The 24,864-nt window shown below is 38.2% G+C and overlaps 1 protein-coding gene across 1 annotated transcript in view; it reads right to left on the reverse strand.

Moving 5' to 3' along the window:
• LOC149834492 (putative LRR receptor-like serine/threonine-protein kinase At1g56140) overlaps positions 1-24,467 on the reverse strand; it is a 56,790-nt gene extending 32,323 nt beyond the window's left edge. Inside the window, exons 1-8 of the mRNA XM_090011437.1 lie at positions 24,144-24,467; positions 23,599-23,776; positions 23,294-23,365; positions 23,128-23,199; positions 22,940-23,011; positions 22,555-22,626; positions 16,615-16,686; positions 16,436-16,507 (exon numbers count right to left, since the gene is read on the reverse strand). Coding sequence (XP_089867563.1) covers positions 16,436-16,507; positions 16,615-16,686; positions 22,555-22,626; positions 22,940-23,011; positions 23,128-23,199; positions 23,294-23,365; positions 23,599-23,776; positions 24,144-24,267 — 734 coding nt within the window. The 5' untranslated portion in view covers positions 24,268-24,467. The remainder of the gene's footprint in view (positions 1-16,435; positions 16,508-16,614; positions 16,687-22,554; positions 22,627-22,939; positions 23,012-23,127; positions 23,200-23,293; positions 23,366-23,598; positions 23,777-24,143) is intronic.
• Positions 24,468-24,864: the final 397 nt, after the last annotated feature.

Consider the following 24,864-nt stretch of genomic DNA (forward strand, 5'->3'; position numbering starts at 1 on the left):
CATTTCCTTACAATAACATCGCACCAGCATAACCGTATGAAGGTGCTGCTTCATAGAGCAGCAATTATCCTGTGCCCACAGCAAACTCCAAATATTAATTCTGAGAATTCCTCTTTCTATTCAATTAGACTTAGAAGTATGTTGCATAGACTATTGTGTTCCAAGTACAGCTTTCCAACTCTGAAGTCTTTTAGTCCATGACAAAGCCAGTTGGATGATAGGGCATTGCCAACTTGCCAGGAAAGGGAACCATGACAAGAAAATTTTGATTGCTTAAACCTTCATGGCAGTACTAGTTCTTTGTTGATCCCCAGCCAAGTCATAAATTTTAGGCACTTCCTGTGATCTTTGTGTTAAATTACATGTAATATATATATATATATATATATATATATATATATATATATATATATATATATAGTTTAATATACCCAATAGGGGTATTTGTGACCGTTGGGGGCTCCCAACGACTCCATAGGGAGCCCCCTTTGTGGCACTTCTTTTTAAGCCATAAGGCCACCCCTCACTCCCTTTCTTTTTTATATATAGGGGTGCCCCCCTCTTGTATTCTTCACTCTTGAGAGCTCTCTCTCTTTTCAATAAGAGACATTTATATTTTTATGTTGTGTTGTCCCTTTGTAGATTTGGGTATCATCTCTTTTGTTTGTCCATTGGTGGACATTGTAAGTGCTTATAGCACTCTTTGTTTTTCCACATATCTCATTACATGGTATCAGAGCCTTGTGTATGCTCTTGATTCTTAATATAGCTAGTTGAGTTGTTTATTGTGTATCTCTCTTTGTTTGTCTTCTTGTGAGATTAAATGGAAGGGAAACAAAAGATTGATCTTTCCTTCAAGCTTAATGGCTCCAGCTATGGACCGCCGCCATGGAGAACAACCTCAAGGGTAAAAAGTCACGTTATGGGTACCATTTCGGAACCACAACTCCAACTCACCAAGATGGATGGTGATCAAGAAAAAGCTCTTGAAGAAAATGCTCGCATGAAGGCCATTGAAGATCACCAATCTAAAGTGGAAGATTGGGAAAGTAAGCATGCCAAGATTCTTGCTTGGTTCATGAACAATGTCGAGTTCAAAATTTGCGCCAACATTGCTAAATTTCGGATGGCTAATGAAGCATGGTTCTTTATGAAAGGTATGTTTATTCAAAAAGACCTTGCTCGTCAATTCTTCCTCCAAGAAAAAATCCTATGTGAGGGATTACTTTAGCGCTCTTGGACCCTTATGGGATTAACTATCTTTACTAGAACCAAAGTAGGTTTCTAGTGCAGATATGAAACTAAGGAGAGAACAAATGGAAAAAGAACACTTTTTCCAATTTCTACATGGGCTTAGGCCCGAATATGAACAAGTTAGATCTTCCCTTCTTCATAAATCTAAGCCTCTTCCCTTAGAAGATGCCATAACCGAAATATGCCAAGAAGAAACTCATCTTGGCAAGATTAAAGGAGGAGATGACGTTTTGGTCGTGTCTAAACCCGGCAACCATGTGAAAGCCTATAAGCCTCCACACTTTGGGAGGCAAAATAACTATAATGACAACTATAGAAAAGCCATTTGCCATCATTGCGAAGAACCGGTTCATATAAGACCTAATTGCCCTAAGTTGAATGAAGGGCCTAAGAATAAGGTTGAAGTTACTCAAAAGAAGGATTAAACTATCAAAGGGAATGAGTCTTTTTCTCTTGCTCAACTATCGAAAGCACTACAAATTCTACTCAAATCACCATCAACCTCGAGTGTCGTCATAGCTTCTTCCTCTCCTCCAGGTATGTCTTTTTGGATCCTTGATTCTGGAGCTTCCTTTCATATGACCCCTCTTGAAAATGGGCTTTCTGATTTGAGTAATAACTCTAAAAACTCCTATGTTTCAACTGCCGATGGTACATCTTTACAAGTAAAAAGTTTTGGAACTTTAAATTTTTCCAAAGATTTCTTTGTGACAAACATAAGAGTGGTACCTCAACTTAATTTAAATCTTCTCTCTATTGCTCAAATATGTGATCATGGATGTGAAATCTCCTTCTCAACTAAGGAATGCTCTATACAGGATCTCTGATCCGGAAAGCAGATTGGGCAAGGCCATAGGAGAGGAGATCTCTATCACATGAGCAACTTGAAACTTCCCACTAACTCTTTTTGTAACCATGTCCAAGATAAAAATATTAAAACTTGGCATCAAAGACTTGGACATCCAAGTTTCTCAAAAATGTACTTCTTTCCTTTTGGAAAGAAATTTTGTAATGAGAAACATTTTGTTTGCAAGAATTGTATTTTTGGCAAAATGAAATCCACTCCTTTTCCAAATCGCACTTTTGTGTCCAAAAGACCTTTTGAGTTAGTCCATTCGGACGTTTGGGGCCCTTCTTCGGTCATGTCTAAAGGAGGATACTCCTATTATGTGACTTTCATTGATGACTACACTAGATATGTGTGGATATACTTTCTCAATTTAAAATCTGAAGTCTTTGACTTCTTCAAAAAATTTCATATGATAGTCAAAAATCAATTTTCAAATAATATCTCTACTCTTAGATTCGATTCGGGTAAAGAGTATATATCACATGAATTTCAAAATTATTTAGAAATGAATGGAATTTGTCATTAAAGATCATATCCTAGGACTCCTCAACAAAATGGTTTAGCCGAAAGAAAGCATAAACACATCTTGGAAACCACTAGTGACACTTCTTATCTCCAAAGAAATTCCAAAAGGTTTTTGGGCGGAAGCCGCCTTAACCTCAACTTACTTGATAAATAGAATGATATCTTCGTCCTTACAAAATACATCTCCATATGAAAAACTATTTGAAAGAACACCCGATTTCAATAGATTAAGAATTTTTTGGTGTAAAGGTTTTGTCCTTACACATAAAAGAGACAAATTATCTCCTAAAGCTATTGAATGTATTTTCTTAGGATACAGAGAAAATCAAGAGGGTTTTAATGTTTTGACCTTAAAAACAACAAACTCTATGTATCCAAAGATGTAATCTTCTTAGAAAATGAAAATGATTTTGAGAAAACTAAAGATATTGACGAAAGCAAATATGCTTTCTTATTTGACCTTCTCTCTCACGAAGATGAGACTCCTCAAGAAGAGGAAATCTCTAATGAGTTCTTGAATGATCTTGAGGATATTCCTCTTAACAATGTTGAAAATGAAAGTGATAGACCAATCCAAACCTATGTTAGGCGTGGTCAACAAGCTCAAATGAGTGCCTTAGAAAAATACTCTCAAGGTTCCAACATAGAATAAACCTCTTTAAGGAAATTCGGTCAAATCTCCAATCCTCCTAATAGGTTTGTTTTCTATGAGTCTCTAACTCCAAGGTATAGAGCATGTCTAATTGCGTTACACTCATTTCATAAACTTTCACACTATAATGAAGCCAAAAACATTCTCCAATGGGTTGAAGCCATGGACTTAGAACTTAATGCCCTTGAAAAGGCAAAAACTTGGGAAATAACTTCATTACCCACTGAAAAGAGATCAATTGTATGTAGATGGGTCTTCAAAATTAAAACGAAAAGTGATGGTTCATTAGAACGCTATAAAGCCTGATTAGTAGCAAAAGGATACGCTCAAGAATACGGTATAGACTATGAAGAAACTTTCGCACCCATAGCTAGGATGACTAGTGTTAGGACTCGTATCGTCGTTGCGTCAGTTAAAAAATAGTCTATCTATCAATTAGATGTTAAGAATGCATTTCTAAATGGTGAATTAAATGAAGAGGTTTACATGGATCCTCCATCAGGAGTATATATTGGGAAAAATAAAATTCTCAAACTTAAAAAGGCATTATATGGTTTAAAGCAAGCCCCAAAGGCTTGGCATGATAGATTTAGCAATATAATGACAAGTTTGAATTTTCGTTCATGCTATACTGACACTGCTTTGTTTGTGAAAAGTGCAGGGTCTTCAGTAGTTATTCTACTACTTTATGTTGATGATATGATCATCACTTGAAGTGATGAGCATGGCATTAATGATATTAAGAAAGTTTTAAAAGAAAATTTTGACATGTTTGACCTTGGTTTCTTAAGATATTTTTTAGGAATTGAAGTAGCGTACTCTCCTCGAGAGTACATTCTCTCTCAAATGAAACTTGCTACTGACATTTGTTCCAAGTCTGGTATCTCCGATGATAAGAAGACAGAAACCCCTAAAGTCATCAATGCAAAGTTAAGGTTGGAAGATGGAACACTCATCGAGGATCCTACTCCCTACCGTCAACTTGTTGGGTCTCTTACCTACTTATCCATCACTCGGCCAGACATAGCTCATGCTGTCCACTCAGTCAGTCAGTTTCAACATGCACCTACAACCGTGCTGTAATAACCTCAACTTTTTTTGGTATATTTTTATTTGGGTCTAGAATTCCAGCTTTGGACCCAGGATCCGTAAGAGAGTCCACATAGAATATCAAGTATATATATATATACATATAAAAGTATGAAAACTAATATGTGGATCCGTTGTTGGATCCATTTGAATCGGACCTGCACCCGGACCCGAACCGCACCCTGCAAAATGAAAACAAATAGGGGTTAAAAGGGCAACCCGACATGGGTTGCCCGATAAAAACAAGAAGGAGAAACCCCCTCCCCCGATAAATCGCATGTTAGGATTTATTTGAACCCTAACACGTTGAGTGTGAGGGAGATGGAGGAACCGCAACCGTCGGGGGAAAAACCTATCCTTTCCCCCTTCTCGGAAGGAGAGGAGGGGCTCAACGCTCTTCAAAAGGCTGGTCTCTCTCTCTCTCTCTCTCTACCCTTTGTCTCATCTTCTTCTGCTCGATTCCTCGCGTGACCCCACCCACGGCAACCACTTTCCTTCCATCATCGAAGCAATTGGGCCACCGAAATCGATGACCATCGCCTCGTGACTGCCACCTACAGAGCGTCGGACGAGGTAGGATTTTTGTCTCTTCTATTGGGTATTCTATGGGTCAAGCATGGGCTGGACAACAACAACAACTACTACGCCTTCATCCCAAAACAATTGGGGTCAGCGATATGAACCAAAAAAGAAAATCATTTTGGGTCTTCCACATGAATCCTTTTCCTCCAATCATTTCTATCCAATGCCATGTCCTCGATGAGGTTCAAAGCATTCATATCCTTTCCTATCATCTCCATCCAAGTCTTCCTAGGCCTACCCCGACCTCTTTTAACTAATATATTTTCCCATTTCTCCAACCTTCTAACTGGAGCATCATTAGGCCTTCGCCGAATATGTCCAAACCACCGTAAACGATTCTCTCGCATCTAATTTTCAATGGGTGCAACACCTACCTTCTTACGTATATCCTCGTTCCGAATCTTATCTTTCATTGTATTTCCACACATCCATCTAAGCATCCGCATCTCAGCTACACTCATTTTTTGAATATGATGTCTCTTGGCAGCTCAACATTCCGTACCATATAGTAAAGCGGGTCTAATAGTCGTCCTATAAAACTTCCCCTTCAGCCGCAATGGCATTCTACGATCGCACAGCACTCCAGTTGCACTTTTCCATTTCATCCACCCAACCTTTATCCTATGATTTACATCTCCATCAATTTCTCCATACTTTTGAATGATGGATCCCAAATATTTGAAATAATCATTCACCGGTATTTCTTGCTCACCAAGCTTCACTACACTCCCATCACTACTTCGTTGCTTACTAAACCGACATTCCATATATTCAGTCTTACTCTTACTCAACTTAAAACCTCTAGCTTCCAATGTCTGTCTCTATAATTCTAACTTAGCATTAACCCCAGCTCTAGACTCATCAATCAAAACAATATCATCAGCAAACAACATACACCACGATACATTTTCTTGAATTGATCTCGTAAGCTCATCCATCACTATCGCAAATAGGAAAGGGCTTAAAGCAGATCCTTGATGTAACCCAACCGTTATCGGAAAATTGGTTGTCAGCCCTCCACAAGTGCGGACATTGGTTACTACTCCTTCATACATATCTTTAATTATACTAATGTACTTGAGAGAAACACCTTTCTTCATCATTGTCCACCAGAGAACGTCCCTAGGTACTCTATCGTATGCCTTCTCTAAATCAATAAAAACCATATGCAAATCTTTGTTCCTCTCTCTATATCTTTCAATAAGTTGTCTAAGAAGATGTATAGCTTCCATAGTTGATCTTTCAGGCATAAAACCAAATTGATTCTCCGATATCATGACAACCTTCCTCAACCTAGACTCAATCACCCTCTCCCAAAGTGATTGAGCTGGAGGTTGCTGTAAATCCATAGTGGATTGGGAGTTTGGGGGTTTAAAATGCCGGGAAATTCCCAAACTTCGGATTTTCGACAGCAAGAATGGCCATAGTTTTCTTTTTTTATGGGAGTCGAAAGCCCCAAATTCCCGATTTGGGGGTTTAAGACTCTGTTAAGAAGGGGGGGATTTCAGATTCTGCTATGGTTGGGTTCCTACAAAACTACTTGTTAGTCTGTTGCCCATCGTATGGTTAGTTGCCTATTAGGATGATATTCTACCTGTTAATCTGGTACTTGTGTAAGTGCACATCAAGCGGAGGTCCAGCTTCATACAAGACTGCATATTAAGCGAATAATTAAAAGTTTTTTTTAGATGCATATTGAGTATTTTTCAGGTTACGATTTAGCTGCATTTGAAACTGATATATATATATATATATATATAGATGGGGTTGTAATCTTATTGAAATAAAATTTTTGCATGATACGTTCTTGTATATATAAATAGTAACTAATATGCAAATCTTTTGTTACTGAATATGAAGCATCCATACTGAAAACTTTCCATTTCACAGCCTACCGCTTGAGCTAATTAGTTTTTCCTGTATGTAGTATGAATTATTTAAAGTTACCCCTTGTGTCGGCTGAAGATAAAAGTGGTACGGGGTGAGATAAATCGTGTGCCTGTTAAAGAATCGCAAGTTCTTAAAATTTAGGCTACCGTAATATGGTTAATACTCACCTGTTAAACTTAGTTATATGTCTAAGTAGTTTTGAATTTTCAATACTTAATCTGTTAAATAGTTGTTGTAACCATCATTGCATCCAGTAATGTAAACTCGCAGCTTGTTGTAACACACATGTACCCTAGGTTGGCTGTAGCCTCTATGGGTTTGTTATTGTAGGAGCATGTGTATGTGTTAATACCCTGTACATTATGTCCAGCATATACTTGCATGTTGGTTATGTTGTAATTAACGGCCTACCTGCGTGTGATTGTTTCTACTTATGGGTTACATTATGGCCAGCATATGCTTGCATGCTGGTTATGTTGTAATTAACGACCTAAGTGTGTGTGACTCGTTGATTATGCTGCCATGTCAAGTCTTTTTCTCAGCCTCAGCAACATATACTGCTACTGTCTTCGTGCTGTAACGTTTATGATTGCTTGTGTTTCAGATTTTATAGTGAATAGTTGGTTGACTCTTATAGTGATCTGCAGTTCGTTCATTAGGACTTTATTTATTTCAGATTGCTCAATAACAAGATAGCCGTCGGTTAGTGAGGGCATTCTGTTTTATATAAAGTTGCACATGGATCTGATGCTACTGCCCATTAGGAGAATATTCTGTTTTCATAAGAAGCTGCATATAAATTTGATGCCAGAGTATTTGGACATTTTAGTAGGCATTCAAACTCATGATAGGCTGCATGATAACCCTATAAATTATGCTTGTTTAGAAACAAATTAAGTGGTTATTTGAATTACTATTTAGCTGTGCATAAAATTTATATGAGTATAAATGGGTTATAACTGTAATGAAAAGAGGCAGAAGCACCAATAGGGCAAAAAGTCACTCTTTAAGAGTGACTACAAGAGCCAAGAACACACACACCAAATGTGCACACACAAAACTCACAAATATAGAAAATGACTTAAAGTCATAAGTTGGATTTATTGAAGAAAGGAAGAGAAGGGTGTAAAAACCCATACCTACAAGAGGAGAATACCTCATCTATTTATAGAGGAGGGAGGCTCTAAAAAGGAACCACAAGGGGGCTCCCTTGTAGACGTTGGGAGCCCCAACGGTCAGAAATCTGATCGTTGGAGCCCCAACGACAAGTGTGGGGCCCCTTGTGGTCATTACAAAAGAAAAAAATAAAAGAAAAAAAGTAAAAGAAAAAAAGGAAAAAGTAAAAAAGAAAATAGAAAAATACATTGGTGGTTTTACAATAATACCCCTATCGGGTATTTCACTAGAAAGAAGAAATAGTATATATACATATATGTATATATATACTTATATATATATATACGGATGTATATATATATATATAAGTATATGTATATATATATACATATTTTAACACGCCCCCTCAAACTTTACGGGGAGAAGACTGAAAGTTTGCTAAGGAGGAACATAAATCGTGGAGTTGGAAGCGCCTTGGTGAAGAAGTCAGCCAGTTGATACTCTGAAGTGACATATGGCAATGTGATGGCCCCTTTGAGATATTCGTCTCGAACATAATGACAATCCATTTCGATATGCTTGGTCCGCTCATGAAAGGTGTGATTGCTGACAATGTATATCGCACTCTTGTTATCACAACAGAGCTTGGTGGGAGTGGAAATGGAAACACCCATGTCACCAAGAAGACTTCTGAACCATACAATTTCCATAGTTGTCATCGCCATAGCCCGATATTCAGCTTCAGTGGATGATAAGAAGACCTTCTGCTGCTTCTTGCATTTCCACGAGATGAGAGATTCACCTAAAAAAATACAAAGACCTGTAATTGAGATACGATCATTGGGATTTCTTCCCCAGTCAGCATCAGTAAAAGCAGTCAATTCAAGAGATGAGGAAGAGGATAAGAAGAGTCCCTTGGAGATGGTATTTTTGATATATCGCACAATTCTCATTACGGCCGCCATATGAACCGTGGTAGGTGCATGCTGAAACTGGCTTGCTGCATGAACCGCATGAGCTATGTCCGGACGGGTAATGGATATATAGGTGAGGGATCCAATTAATTGACGGTAGGGAGTTGGATCTTCAAGGAGAACACCATCTTCAAGTCTTAGTTTTGCATTGATAACTTCGGGAGTCTCAACTTTCTTTTCATCAGATATTCCTGATTTGGTACAAATTTCTGCAGCTAACTTCATTTGAGATAAGATGTATCCTCGTGCGGAATAAGCCACTTCAATTCCTAAAAAATATCTCAAATAACCAAGGTCAGACATATCAAAAGTATCTTTTAGTATAGACTTAACATCATTTACTCCCTTTTTGTTATTCCCAGTGATGATCATATCATCAACATACAACAGAAGCATAATAATGGAGTCACTTGTCCTTTTGACAAAAAGAGCAGTGTCAGTATAGCAAGAAGAAAAGCCTAAATTGATTAATACATTACTAAACCTGTCATACCAAGCTTTAGGAGCTTGCTTAAGTCCATATAAAGCCTTTTTTAATTTTAAAACTTTTCCATTTAAATTCTTCCATATAAACTTCTTCATTTAAATTATCATTCAAGAAGGCATTTTTAACGTCAAGTTGAAAGATGGGTCATTTTTTAACAGAAGCTATAACAATAAGGGCTCGAACACTAGTCATTCGAGCAACTGGGGCAAAAGTTTCATCATAGTCTACCCCATACTCTTGGGCATAACCTTTGGCTACCAACCTAGCCTTATATCTTTCTAATGAACCATCACTCTTAGTTTTTACTTTAAACACCCATCTACATCCAATGGGTTTCTTGCCATTGGGAGGATCAATGATTTCCCAAGTTTGCGCCTTTTCAAGGGCATTAAGTTCAAGCTCTATAGCTTCATTCCAATGATCATATTGTTTAGCATCATTGTAATGAGATGGTTCATGAAATGAGTGAAGAGCAAGAAGACATGCTCGATAATTAGGGGAAAAAGTGTCATAAGAAACAAATCTATTTGGAATCTTAGGAATGCGATTTGATCTTCTTTGAGAGGTTTCTTCTATCGATTCATTTTGAGAAAATCTTTAGGGCACAAGGAGGATTTCTTTCATTCCTTCTAGAGTAGACTTGTATTTGTCTTGAAGCATTTTCTTCTAAGTTTTGATCATTATTTGGATGTTCAACAAGATCTTCGTTAAGATCAATATGATCATCTATTATGTTTTCTTGAGGTAACAAGTCAAATAAAAAGGAATAGTCAATATTTTTATTTGGTTGATGCGAAAAACCATTTTCTTCTTCGAGGAATGTGACATCTTTTGAGATATAAAGTTTATTATTAAGTATGTCAAAACATCGATATCCTTTTTGTTTTTCGCCATATCCCCAAAAAATACATTCAATAGCCCTAGGAGAAAGTTTATCATTTTTGCGAGTTAAAACAAAGCATTTACATCCAAAAATTCTTAATCTTTTATAATCGGGAGACATATTGTAAAGTTTTTCAAATGGAGAAAGATTTTTCGAAGAGGATGGAGGGATTCTATTTATGAGATATGTTGAAGTTAGAACCGCTTCGGCCCAAAAGGATTTTGGGATATTTTTTGAAATCAATAATGTTCTTGTAGTTTCTATTATGTGCCTATGCTTTCTTTCTGCAAGACCATTTTGTTGCGGAGTGTTGGGACAAGAACGTTGATGACAAATTCCATTTTCTTTTAAGTAATTTTGAAAATCATTAGACATATATTCACCTCCTGAATCGGACCTAAGAATAGATAGATTTCCCAAAAATTGATTTTTAACCATTGCATGAAATTCTTTAAAGAACGAGAAGACTTCAGATTTGCGACTTAGGAAGTATATCCACATAAATCTAGTGAAGTCATCAATAAAGACCACATAATACGAAAAACCTCATTTAGATAAAATTGGGGAAGGTCCCCATACATCGGAATGAACAAGTTCAAATGGCCAAGTGGCAAAATAACTTCTTTGAGGAAACGGAGTAGCTTTAGATTTCCCAAAAATGCAATCTTTACAAGTCATGTGATTGTCTTTACAAGTATTGTTCAAAAAAGGGAAAAGGGACATTTTTACAAAATTTGGATGACCAAGTCTCTCATGCCAAATTCCAATACTTTTGTCTTTAACAAGATTGCAAGATGACTTAGATGGAAGCGTCAAAAAGTCCATAAAATAGAGATCACCCCTTCTATGGCCTTGCCCAATCAGCTTTCCTGACTGGAGATCCTGCACGATGCAATCTTTAGGTGAGAAAGAGACTTGGCATCCATGGTCGGTGATTTGGGAAACGAAAAAGAGATTTAAATTAATTTTTGGAACAACTCTTACTTTAGGAACAAAAAAGTTTTGAGAATTTTTGAAGTCAAGTGTTCCAATACTTTCAATTTTTAATGACGTTCCATCGGCCATTGAAACATAGGAGGACATGGGTTCGGAAAAAACATTGGAAAGGGAGTTTTTATGAGATGTCATATGAAAAGAAGCACCAGAGTCTAGTATCCACATACCTGGAGGTGATGAAGAGTAGGCGATGGCGGCTCCGGATGTTGAAGGAGAAGACTTGAGAAGGTGTTGGAGAACTTCGGAGATATGATTAAGAGTTTCTTTGATATCTCCTTCTTTGGTACTTTCTTCCTTCTTTGGAGAATTTTCTCCAATCGCGGCAACCTTTCCTTTAAGCTTTGGACAAACCGGTCTAATGTGCCCGGTTCATTACAATAGTGGCATATGATTCCCTTTCTAGGCCCATTGATATTTTTGTTAAAGTGGGGAGGTCTATAAGCTTTAACATTTGATCCGGGCCTATTAACTGCCAAAACCTCATCATTCCTAATGCTCAAGCCAAGTCGAGTTTCTTCTTGACATACCTCGGCAAGAGCATCTTCAATAGGTAGGGCTTTGCTTCTATGGAGAAGAGATGCCCTCACTTGTTCAAATTCCGGGCGAAGTCCATGAAGGAATTGAAAAAAGTGCTCCTTTTCAATTTGTTCCCTTCTTAGTTTAATGCATGGTTGCCAGTTGAGGAAGCGGGAGCGGGAAGCGATACGGGAATCGAGGCACTTTAAAAATTTTAGGAAGCGGGGAAGCGTGGGACCACTTAGGACCGATTCGGGAAGTGTCTCGGAAGTGACCTAGGAAGCGACCTCGGAAGCGTCTCGGAAGCGACCTAGGAAGCGTCTTGGAAGCGAGGGGGAAGCGAAAAAAATAAAAATAACAAATAAAAAATACAAAAAAAATTGAAAAAACAGGGGAAGCGAGGGGGAAGCGTGATGGGAAGTGCGCTTCCCATTAAAGGGAAGCGCGTCCCCCATTAAAGGGAAACACGTCCCTCATTAAAGGGAAACGCGCTTCCCAAAAAAGGGGGACGCTTCCCCCCACGCTTCGGAAGCGCGACGTTTCGCGCTTCCGAAGCGCGACGTTTCGCGCTTCCGAAGCGCGCTTCGGGGAAGCGCGCTTCCCCTTTTAGCTAGGCGCTTCCGGTAACCCTGGTTTAATGTCTTGTGGAGCAACCCATTTGGGCTCAAGAAGGGCAAGCTCATCCCAAAGAGGGGTTAAAGAGCTAAAATAGTCCCGGACACTCATATCCATTTGTTTGGTGGAACGAATTTTTTCTTGACAAAAGAATTGCCGAGCAAGATCCTTTTGGATATACATACCCTTAAGGAAAACCAAGCCTCATTGGCCCTTCTAAACTTGGCAATATTAGCACAATTTTTAAGATCTACATTGTTCATAAACCATGCCAAAATTTTGGCATGGTTACTTTCCCAATCCTCGATTTTGGATTGATGTTCATTAATGGCTTTGATGCGCTCATCGCCATCTAAAGCCTTTTCAACTTCATTTTCAATTTTGGTAAGAACAAGAGAGGGTTCGGGAGTAGTCCCCATAACAAAGCCCCAAAGTTTCTTACATCTTAGATGATTTTCCATAGCGGAGGCCCACATGAGATAGTTGGACCCATTTAGCTTGAAAGAAAGCTCCACTTTAGAGTCATGTTCCATCGGCACCAAATATTCTTCCTTTCTTCAAAACTTTGAGAGGCACGCTTTCCAAGATGACAAAAGAAAAGCCCAATCACCAACCGAGCTCTGATACCATGTAATGAAAAGAGGCAGAAGCACCAATAGGGCAAAAAGTCACTCTTTAAGAGTGACTACAAGAGCCAAGAACACAAACACCAAATGTGCACACACAAAACTCACAAATATAGAAAATGACTTAAAGTCATAAGTTGGATTTATTGAAGAAAGGAAGAAAAGGGTGTAAAAACCCATACCTACAAGAGGAGAATACCTCCTCTATTTATAGAGGAGGGAGGCTCTAAAAAGGAACCACAAGGGGGCTCCCTTGTAGACGTTGGGAGCCCCAACGGTCAGAAATCTGACCGTTGGAGCCCCAACGACTGCAAGTGTGGGGCCCCTTGTGGTCATTACAAAAGAAAAAAATAAAAGAAAAAAAGTAAAAGAAAAAAAGGAAAAAGTAAAAAAGAAAATAGAAAAATACATTGGTGGTTTTACAATAATACCCCTATCGGGTATTTCACTAGAAAGAAGAAATAGTATATATACATATATGTATATATATACTTATATATATATATACGGATGTATATATATATATATAAGTATATGTATATATATATACATATTTTAACAATAACACCATTGAGATTACATAGTATGATTCCAAAATGAATCAGTTGGGTCAACATAACAAATTGGTACCCGATGCAGGTACTTGAGACTGATAAATTGTTTAAAATAGAAATTTGATATGACAAGAAAAACTTAATCTCAATGGTTGTGTGCTTGACTGATTTAAAGACATCGGAGCACTCTGTGTGGGCTCATAAAAATCAATATGAAAAAGGTTTCGGGTTTGTAAATGACTAAGGATGGAATCTACTGCTATGGCAGTGGAAGGAAGTTGGGGGAAATGCCCCTATACTTCGAAAAATAAATTAAATGAAAAGATTAACACACTTTGTTCTTGGGCTTACCTTGGAGAGGGTAGGTGGTACAAAACTCTGGGGACATGTGTTTTGGTTTCGAGCGTAAAGCGACTTGTTGGTCACAGTCCTAAGAGTTTGAGGACCCGGACTACCAAATGTGTCCTAGGTGGTAGCTCCATGTTCTTCTGCAGAAGTTAGGATGCATCATTTTTTGGTTTTGGCCTTTGGGAGGTTCTCTCGGTCACTGGCTGTTCCCTTAGGATTTTCAGTCTCAGTTAGAACGTTCGGGTTAATAAAATACCCTTGAATAATATACCCCCGAATGTTCTCTTCTGGAATGGTTGCCTTGGCCCGTGTGTACCTACGGGATAAGAAAAGATAAACACTAATTAAAACGATTATGTATCACAGTGAGTTGAAATATTGGAGAGATATGTTTATGTTCTTTAACATGCTTTATATTCTGAGCTTGTGATGATATAAAATTATGAAGTGTGTAGATATGAGATGGTTGAAGAATTATCTAAGAGTTGCACATGTTATTGTTATGATTGTTGCAATACACATTAACTTGCTTATTAATGTTGCACACGATGCTTTACCTGCTCAGTTATGGTTGTTAGATAATTATTTACATGCTCATGTATAAGAATGTTGGTTTCTGTGGCATGAACTGCTTACTTGTTTAGACACATGTTGAGAATTACATCTGACACCCACATCACATGCTAGATTCATGATATACCTGCATTGAAAGTTTCAGTTTTCCTACTTAGACGTGGTAGTCTAATTCCTATCTTTTTAACATTTTCAGGTAAAGAATAGTCCAATGAGCGACCGCGGGGAGGCGTTGACCAAGACTTGATCTACTTGTTCTCGGGCTGTTCTATTTTTCTTTCAGATTAGATTTTGCTTGAGACTCTTAATGTGAAAACTCTGATGTTTAATTTCATTATTTTGAAATGGAAATAAATGGTGTGGTTTGTTTTTACTTTCCTGTATCGTTCTGGAATGCTTAACCTTGACATCATTATTTGTTCCGCTATTAAAAAAAAAAACGGGGTTAAAATTCCAGGGCGTTACACGTGCACATGAGTGCAGTCTTAAGGATCGTGAGATACATCAAAAACACCATAACTAAGGGAGTTTTTCTTTCCTCATCTTCATCACTTGATTTAATTGCTTATACTGATGTTGATTGAGGAGAAAATCCCAATGATAAAGTCTCAACTACAGGTTTTTGTGTTTTCTTAGGTGACTATGATTTCTTGGAGATGTAAGAAGGAGCACAAAGTATCATTGTCCTCAACAGAAGCAGAATATCGTGCTATGGTCACTACAACCATGGAGCTTGTGTGGCTAAGAAGTCTCCTCAGTGATATGGACATTGTCATCTCTACTCCTTCGAAGATGTATTGTGACAACAAAAGCGCAATCTATATTACAAGCAATCACACCTTCCATGAGTGTACTAAGCACATCAAAATGGATTGTCATTACGTGTGTGATGAATACCTAAGAGGAACAATAGCACTACCTTACGTCACATCCAAGTATCAGTTGGCGGACTTCTTCACTAAAGCCCTTGTTGCTCCTCGTTATATATTTCTCCTTAACAAGCTTTCGGATGTATCCCCGTAAAGCTTGAGAGAGGGTGCTAAATTACATGTAATCTATATATATTTATATATATAGTTTAATATACCCAATAGGGGTATTTTAGTCATTTCACAAATACCCGATAGGGGTACTTGTTATTTTCCTCTTTTTTTATTTATTTTGCACTTTCTTTTTTGCTTTTTTCTTTTAGTTTTTTACCCACATAAGGGGCCCCACCATTGAGTCGATGGGCCCCCAACGGTCACATTTGTGACCGTTGAGGGCTCCCAACGAGTCCATGGGGAGCCCCCTTTGTGGCACTTCTTTTTAGACCATAAAGCCACCCCTCACTCCCTTTCTTTTTGTATATACAGGGGTGCCCCCCTCTTGTATTCTTCACTCTTGAGAGCTCTCTCTCTTTTCAATAAGACATTTATATTTTTATGTTGTGTTGTCCCTTTGTGGATTTGGGTATCATCTCTTTTGTTTGTCCATTGGTGGACATTGTAAGTGCTTATAGCACTCTTTGTTTTTCCGCATATCTCATTATACTTTATAGTATCATATAGCTTATAAGTTTTTCAACCACGTTTATTCACAAAAGTCCACAATGAAAGCACTTCTCATAATTATGAAAAGAATTATGAGGATTTAGCAGATAGTGCATTTAGCAGCAACAAATTTTCACTATTTACAAACAATACCATCTCCCCATCAACCAGGCTTTCACCTCAGCAATGTACTCTGCCACTTGGCCGTTCATGAAATGGTCATTGAACCTGTTCTGCCATTACCCTGGACTCTTCATACATGATAAACAATTGTGACATAAAGCATCCAATAGATATAAGCAGCTAGAAAATTAATGCACTTTATATTGGCAAATATGAATGGAAAAACAATAAATAATCACTGGTTACTCACAGAGTATTAAGATTTGTCCAGTTGCCAATGAAGTCAGGAATCTTTCCCGACAATTGATTGTCAGATGCCCATCTAAAAGTACAAAATTATTTCCATGACTAGCATTACATACCTGCTATGCATTCTCTCATGAAAGGAAAAAGAGAGATAAAAGGAGAATTAAAATGGAAAACTCTTACACTATCCGCATACTCTGTAGATTACTGAATGTTGAAGGAATCGGACCACTAACTCCTGCACTGTCAATGCGTCTGCCATATGGAAAAATCGATGATGAAACAAAGTCAAAGACACTAGGGTAACATATCATAAACAGTGTAATGTCTACTATCTAAAAGTGGCTATAAGATCACAAGTACAGATTCAAGAAAATCCTGAAAGGCACTAAACAAAAATTAGACCTTCGTGAAAGTTTTAACCTGCTCTCCCTTTTTTCTTTTTTTCAAACAACAACAACGCCTTCATCCCAAACAATTGGGGTCGGCGATATGAACCAAAAAGAAAATCATTTTGGGTCCTCCACATGAATCCTTCTCCTCCACTCATTTCTATCCAATGTCATGGCCTCGGTGAGGTTCAAAGCACTCATATCCTTTCTTATCATCTCCATTCAAGTCTTCTTAGGCCTACCCCGACCTCTTTTAGCTAATATATTTTTTAATTTCTCCATCCTTCTAACCGGAGCATCATTAGGCCTTCGCCGAATATGCCCAAACCATCGTAAACGATTCTCACTCATCTTATTTTCAATTGATGCAACGCCTACCTTCTTACGTATTTCCTCGTTTCAAATCTTATCTTTTAGTGTCTTTCCACACATCCATCGAAGCATACACATCTCAGTTACACTCATTTTTTGAAAATGATGTCTCTTGGCAGCCCAACATTCCGTACCATATAGTAAAGCGGGTCTAATTGTCGTCCTATAAAACTTCCCCTTCAACCGCAATGGCTCTACGATCGCACAACACTCGAGTTGCACTTTTCCATTTCATCCACCCAACCTTAATCCTATGATTTACATCTCCATCAATTTCTCCATTCTTTTGAATGATAGATCCCAAATATTTGAAACAGTCATCCACCGCTATTTCTTGCTCACCAAGCTTCACTACACTCTCATCCTTACTTCGTTGCTTACTAAACCGACATTCCATATATTTTGTCTTACTCTTACTCAACGTAAAACCTCTTGCTTTCAAAGTTTGTCTTCATAATTCTAACTTAGCATTAACCTCAGCTCTAGACTCATCAATCAAAACAATATCATCAGCAAACAACATACACCACGGCACATTTTCTTGAATTGATCTCGTAAGTTCATCTATCACTATAGCAAAAAGGAAAGGGCTTAATGCAGATCCTTGATGTAACCCAACCGTTATAGGAAAATTGTTTGTCACCCCTCCACAAGTGCGAACATTGGTTACTACTCCTTCGTACATATCTTTAATTATACTAATGTACTTGAGAGAGATACCCTTCTTCATCATTGTCCACCAGAGAACATCCCTAGGTACTCTATCGTATGCCTTCTCCAAATCAATAAAAACTATATGCAAATCTTTGTTCCCCTCTCTATATCTCTCAATAAGTTGTCTAAGAAGATGTATAGCTTCCATATTTGATCTTCCAGGCATAAAACCAAATTGATTCTCCGATATCATGGCAACCTTCCTCAACCTATACTCAATCACCCTCTCCCAAAGTTTCATAGTATGACTCATGAGTTTTATACCACGATAGTTTGTGCAATCTTGTATATCACCCTCAACCTTTTTTTTTTTTTCAATTAACTAAAATTCCAATGAGAATTTATGCATTAACTGTATGGATAATAGAAAAGGCATATGATTGGCCAAGATATAAAAACTCTCTAAATAGAATTTAACTCTATTAGTTTTGATTTTCTGAAGACATATCAAGCAGGAAAATACAACTGATTTTTTATAGAAGTGTATGAAATGAACATTATACTTATTGATCAACTCCATTTAAAGATTCCATCATGTGACTCACATAATAGATGATAAAATATGGTACTGTAGATGAATTCTAACAGAGACAGCTAATTGCCCAGACCTGATAATTGTCAGTTTATAACTATCTACCCTAAACATGTCTCCTGAGAAATTTCATTCTTTCACTGTAAAAAAATTACATTCCACACCAAGATCATAACAGGAAATGCATATGCCTTGGAGGGTAATGGCATTATTTTCATAGTTCAACAGGAACTAAAATGTTGAAAATTTTGAAAGTGAAGAAGGCAAGTGTATGATATCTGTAAAACACATTTTAGACAGACTAATTAGGATGTACATGCACCATAGACGGAATGGCCCACTTAGGTTTTTCCACTAACTGAAAAGATTTTCTTCTAGCATAAAATTAATGATCAGGCATTTTATGGTTGGTTGGAATGGATAACGAGCTGTGTAGCTCGATACAAGCCATGCTTGAGCCCTTGTTTGAGGATCACTTGGTTAAACAAGATGAGATTGAGATTGAGCTTGAGATTAGGTTCATCAAAGCTTGATAAAGCTCATTTAGGCTTGTCATTTTTTTTGGTGTGCTTATATGATATATCTTCACAAGACACAAAGTACAACAAAAAACAAGAGTCTTACCCCAACGGCAGGATGTTTGCCTGCAAAAAAGAGGTGGCAGTTTCAAATTCTGCCCCTCTATTAGTTTTTAAACTGTTTCAAAAAATATTTTTTAATTAAAAGAATGCAGCTTGAGCCAAACTGAGCTCACACAAGCTTCCTTGAGCTCAACTCAAGCTGATCATGAACAATTTGAAGCTTCGATCGAGCTGGACCCAAGCTTGAACATGGCTCACATCTAGAGAATGAAGCTTGAACAATGCAAGATCTATGTCACATGGGTGCGGGTGCGGGTGCGGGGATGCGGCAAAAAGAAATATATATATATATATATATATATATGACTTATAACCAGTTTTTTTTGCTGGTGTGTTTGTTTGAATACTTGTTACCCACGTTCTGCTTGTTGTGTACTTTGGTGCAACGGGACAAAATTGATGAACCGAAAGGATTGGCAATCTGATCGACCCAGCCTGTTGTGTTTTGCCGACTGTCATGATTCAATCATGTCTGAAACTCCCTGGTCTTCACGAAAAAAAAATATAAGCAAAAGGTTTGATGTGGTTTGTTGGAGAGAGAGTCTTCACGAGGCCTACGGCTCCACCGCCACTGCCTAAGGTTCTTCAAAATTCATTTTATATACAGTTGCACACAGATCTCCAGTCTGGACTCTGGATGGCAGCTAAAAGAAATTTATTGGATTTGACATGTGGAAAGAGAGAGGTCTACACCAGGCTATGGCTAGAGCATCCATCTCATCAGAAGAAAAGTGAATACTAATAGCCACCAAGGCTGCCACCAGCATTATCATTTATTATTGAGAGATAAAATCCTTGACGAAGAAAGATCTGGATGGTTGAAGGATAAAGAGTCAAAGACTTTAAAAGGCACTTGAATTTTGGTTTTAATTTTTGAGGAAGATGGATCATCATTTCCAAGTTAACAGTATGTTTTCCAACGCTGCGAATTCATTGTTTGGAGGCAGGAATAGCATGGGGTGCCAACAAAGCTCGTCAGATGTTGTGGACGCAAGTGCCCCTTTATAAAACAAGAGCAGCAACAGCAAGCAGGCATCCACGCTTCGGCTGTTCCATCCGTTCATTCTCTCATCACTACCTGCAAGGATCCAGCAAGGGGTGGGGAGAGGTGAAGAATCTGGAAGTCCTCGTCAGGGAATAGGCAACTCTAAAGAGACCGAAGCTATCAAGGCCAAAATCAAAATCAAAATCAAAATCCAGCAAGGGATGGGTCCCGCTGGACGGTCAACTGTCAGCAGATTTTTTTTTTTTAAAATTCCGCAGCCCATTTCACGGCAAAATTTTTTTTAAAAAAAATTGGACCAAAATGACCCTGGGTGTGGTCAACGCACCCTGGGTCGGGTTGACCGCACCCGGTGCCGCACCCGCATCGCGTCGACACGGGTGCAGCACCTGTCTGGCCGAATCCCTGTGACATAGTGCAGGATCTGTTCAGGCTTGGCCCATGTGCAGCCCTAGTTGAAGGGAGATGACAGAGTCACATAAGGAATGTTGAGATAATGGTCACAAAGCCTCACATTCAAGTATGCTACCATTAACACCCATGTAGATCTTTGTTTTTTGGATAGTCCCCCCACATCACCGACCACACATTGGCTGGTCTTTGGTTGGTAAAACCCTTGAGGTTCCTCCTGCTCACCGGGGCCAACACCCAGCTTTGACCTTGCGGCAAGGGGCACCACCCATGAGTTTCGAACTTGTGATGCCCTGTCAACTTGGTGACATTCACAAATCACCCCTACCAGATGAGCTGGGCCCTTGTGGCTTCCATGTAGATCTATATTAGGGTGAAAAAAAGGGAAAAAAAAAACTATGAGACGGTGATAAGAATACTGATTTCTTGACCCAGCTGTTGGTTTGGAAAATTAAGTCTTGACAGCCGACTGCAGCCACATGAAATGTTAACAAAGTATTTTACCAGACTCAGTTCAATCTTTTCTATTAGTCTTGAAAATACCCCCTAAAATCTGTAAACTGGCAGCATGAAATGATAGACTCTCTCAGTCCACCTTTTGTAATACTGGAGTTACTGTATCACTACTCTATGATGTGTGTATGTTCAACATGATGTTTCTTGTATTGCCTATACATTTTCCTTTCATATCCTGGGAACCTCCACTGACCCTCCCTCAGTTTTGATGACCTACAATTCACTTATATGAAATTCTAGTCAATCTAAGAAAGACCAATCCGGCTCAGGCTTTCCCTTTTCCTCAATCCACAGATGGACACTGATGGGTTCAAACTAAAGTCTCCATGGTAAGGGATAGTGTAACTTAGTCCATTTATCATGAGCAACACCTCCAGTTCCACATGCTTCATAGCCTATTTGGCCTTAATTCAACCTAGGTTCTGCATACTCACATTTGGTACTTTCACCTAAAAAATACAAGATGCATTTTCAGGCATTAAGATAATTTGAGGGCCACTACTGAAACATGTACTGGAAATTTCATTGCATACCACTAAGGTTAGCTTTTATCCATTTTAACTTGTCATTCATTTAAGAGCTTAATCAAAAAATCACTTTTCCATTTTTGTGATGATTATAGGTGCATCCTGAGCTACTTTGCATGGGTCTAGCAAACAGTGCTGAAAAACTTTTGGTTACTTTAAATGAGCTGGTGCTAATCTATGTCACATGCTGCAGATATGGGGATACAGCCATTTTTATGAAGTTTTCAATATGAATAGAATATAAGGGTACATGATACGGGGGCCAAATTGGAATATCCATGTGACATAGGTATTAATACAGCAGACACCCCCACAATAAGAAAAATATGAAGTCTAAGAAAAAATTTAAATCCATACAAGTATTGGAGGGAATATCTATGGAAAAAGAAAAGAAAGTGGAGTAAGGTGCCTAGGCACTATCATGTCAATGCCTATAGCATTAGGTGCAATTCCTTTAAGGTGACCCCATTTTAGTAAAATTTCCAGTTTTAATTCTTCTAATTTTTTAAACTGGAAGGAAAAATTTTAGTCTTTTTAAATTTTTCTAGTTCTGTGTAACTAAAAAAAACTAAAAACTAAATTTCTGAATGATCTTTTTTTTTCAAACATCCTATGTATCTGAATGAAATGGTCCACCAAGAACCCAGTTATCATCAAACAAAAAAAAACAGTTTGTGAAGAATTCGATAGAAGCAAAAAACTGATCTAAAACATGTGTGGATCTTTATTATATGGTATGGAACTAGAGATACTTCAATGGATGCAAGATCTTAAATTTTGTTTCATTTCATGTTCCTCGAGAACCTAAAAAGGTTGGAATTTGCAAACCTCAACTAGCTTTTATTTTAATAACAATTTCAAGACAATTCTCTAGACATGTTGAAGCTGATGCACCAGGGCATGGTTGGGTTTGACCCAAGTTTCATAAGTAACAAATATGAAAAGAAGACAAAATATGACAATGGATTTGACTCGCATACATGTGAATACTTTAAATGATGGAGAAAGAACTTACAGCTCTTCCAGCTTAACCAAGTTTCCAAGCTCAGAAGGCAGACTGCCAGAGAAGTTGTTTGAACTAAAATTCCTGAAAATAAAATTTTCCAATGCAAAACTCAATAACCTCATCCATTTGCACTAGGGAGCACTAATAAATCTCTGGCCTAGGGGCATTTTCCAATACAGAAAGCCTGTCTGAGTTTCCATAAATGGAAGAAAAATTGCGAAGCAGCAGCAAAGCAATTAAATCAACTGGGAAGAGGTAAACCATCAATCATAAAGAGTTGCTTGTTGAAAATACAAATACCAAAAGAGCTGGTTAATTCATAACTGCAAAAATCCTGTGCATATATATCTGTGTCACACAGAGAGAAAGAGAGGGGACTTTATCAGTAACTCACAGCATTCTCAAGTCTGTAAGTTTCCCAAGTTCCTTTGGGACTGTCCCAGACAGGGAATTAATACCAACAGACCTGGTGATAAGCACAAGACAGTAAAATTCACAACTAGAGATTTTCACATTAAGCGATAAAAATCAGAAACTGGTCAAAACATCAGAAGGATCATAGAACTCAGTGACTAATTATACAAGCGCTGCATGGACGTTAAATTCCCAATCGACGGAGACAACGTCCCTGTTAAGTAATTCTGACCCAAGTTCCTGCAATGCATGAAACCGCATATTATAATGGGAATCTTGATGCTCCAGCCACTAAACATGATGATAAATCAGAAGAAATGAAGAGGGTTTATACAGATCATTGAGGGGAGTAAGGTTCCAAAGAGCATCTGGTATACTCCCAGTTACACTGATAGCATACACTTTCCTGTAAAATAAACATGAAATGAATGACCATAGAACACAAGAGCGTCTCCAATAGAATGACTCGCAATAACATGAATCGCCCACAAATTTTGACAGTATGTTCTTGCCAGTAAATCATTGCAATTTAAAAGCCGAATCCTTATATATAACATTTCAATTGCCACTTAAAATTTATTCAATCACGTTAATCACATGGAAATGAGAGTGGGAGAGAGGTGGGGAGGGCGGCATTACATTTTAGTGATACGGCAAGTGCCGTTATTGAAAGAGCAATCACACTTGATGGCAGGGTTGTAGCGAGTGTCCTCTATGGTGGATGAATCAATGGCAGTCCCACTGCATGGATCGGTTAAATTCCACGACACAGAGGATGGAATCTTCCATTGCTGAGATATGCTTCTGAAAGCACTCGCTGTTCATCATAAATAAGCAGTATAAATTCAGATTGAACAAGGTTATTTTTTTCTCAAGAATTGAAGAACAAAACAAATCTTCGACTGCCATCCAAGAGAAACAGCATAAAATTTCTGGTTCTATCATGATAATAATAATAAAAAAAAATCTCGGATTTTTTTCTAAAAGAACCATCATCTTTAAACTTGGCAAATCAGGATTTTATTTACCAATTTCAAACAAATCAAAACACAAACTGCAGAGTCCCATGATTTCTAAAATGGGTAATTGTTTTTTTCCTCTCCAAGCAACCAAAAACAGGAAATTTCATCAGTAAATAAAGAAAGAACCGTTTTTCTTCATTTACACAACAGGAAGGAGATTACCATCAGATGAGTCGGTGGCAGCTTGAGCTTGGGCTCCCCCACCAACCAAAACCAAGCAAATAAAACCTTGAAAACCCAAGAGAAACACAAGCTGCAGAGATCCACCAAGCTTCAACCCCTCCATATTTTAGAAGGGTACTGCCTCTCTGAGTTGGAGCAGCTTGGCTAAAGCCAAAAACTCATAATCCATTGAAGCTTATCAACCCAATAGTCTCTACTGAGATTTTTAATATTATTATAGAGATGGTATGAAAAAACTAAAATAGGATGAGACAAAGCAACGTGTGCTATGACGTGTAGGATTATTGTACAAATATCTTGCTTGTTTGGAGCATACTTTTGAAATATGAAGGCCGCTTTGTAACCAGTAACCACCGAAGGGCCAACAATGCAGTGACGCATGAGGGCTGACTTATTTTTTATAGACAATTGACGGCTGAGTTGGGAGGCTTTAGTTGGCAGAAGAGAAGACGGCGTTGAGCCAATTCCTCGCCAAAAGCTGGCCACGGAATAGGGTGCGGCGTCACCCCTTCCGTGAATTCCTCTGCCGCATAAACTGAATCGAACCCCTCCTTCCCACCGGAACTGTGTAAAATGGCATACTGGTCGAGGCGTTTTCACGATGTCATGTTTGTTTCGGCATTGTCAGCTTCGCGGAAACGCACGTCCATCGATGTGTTTATGCAGATAACCCAAATTTTCTGCAACTAGCAAACGCCCC

Source organism: Nuphar pumila, chromosome 6, assembly GCF_984573655.1.
Source record: "Nuphar pumila chromosome 6, dmNupPumi1.hap1.1, whole genome shotgun sequence".
NCBI classification, from domain to species: Eukaryota; Viridiplantae; Streptophyta; class Magnoliopsida; order Nymphaeales; family Nymphaeaceae; genus Nuphar; species Nuphar pumila.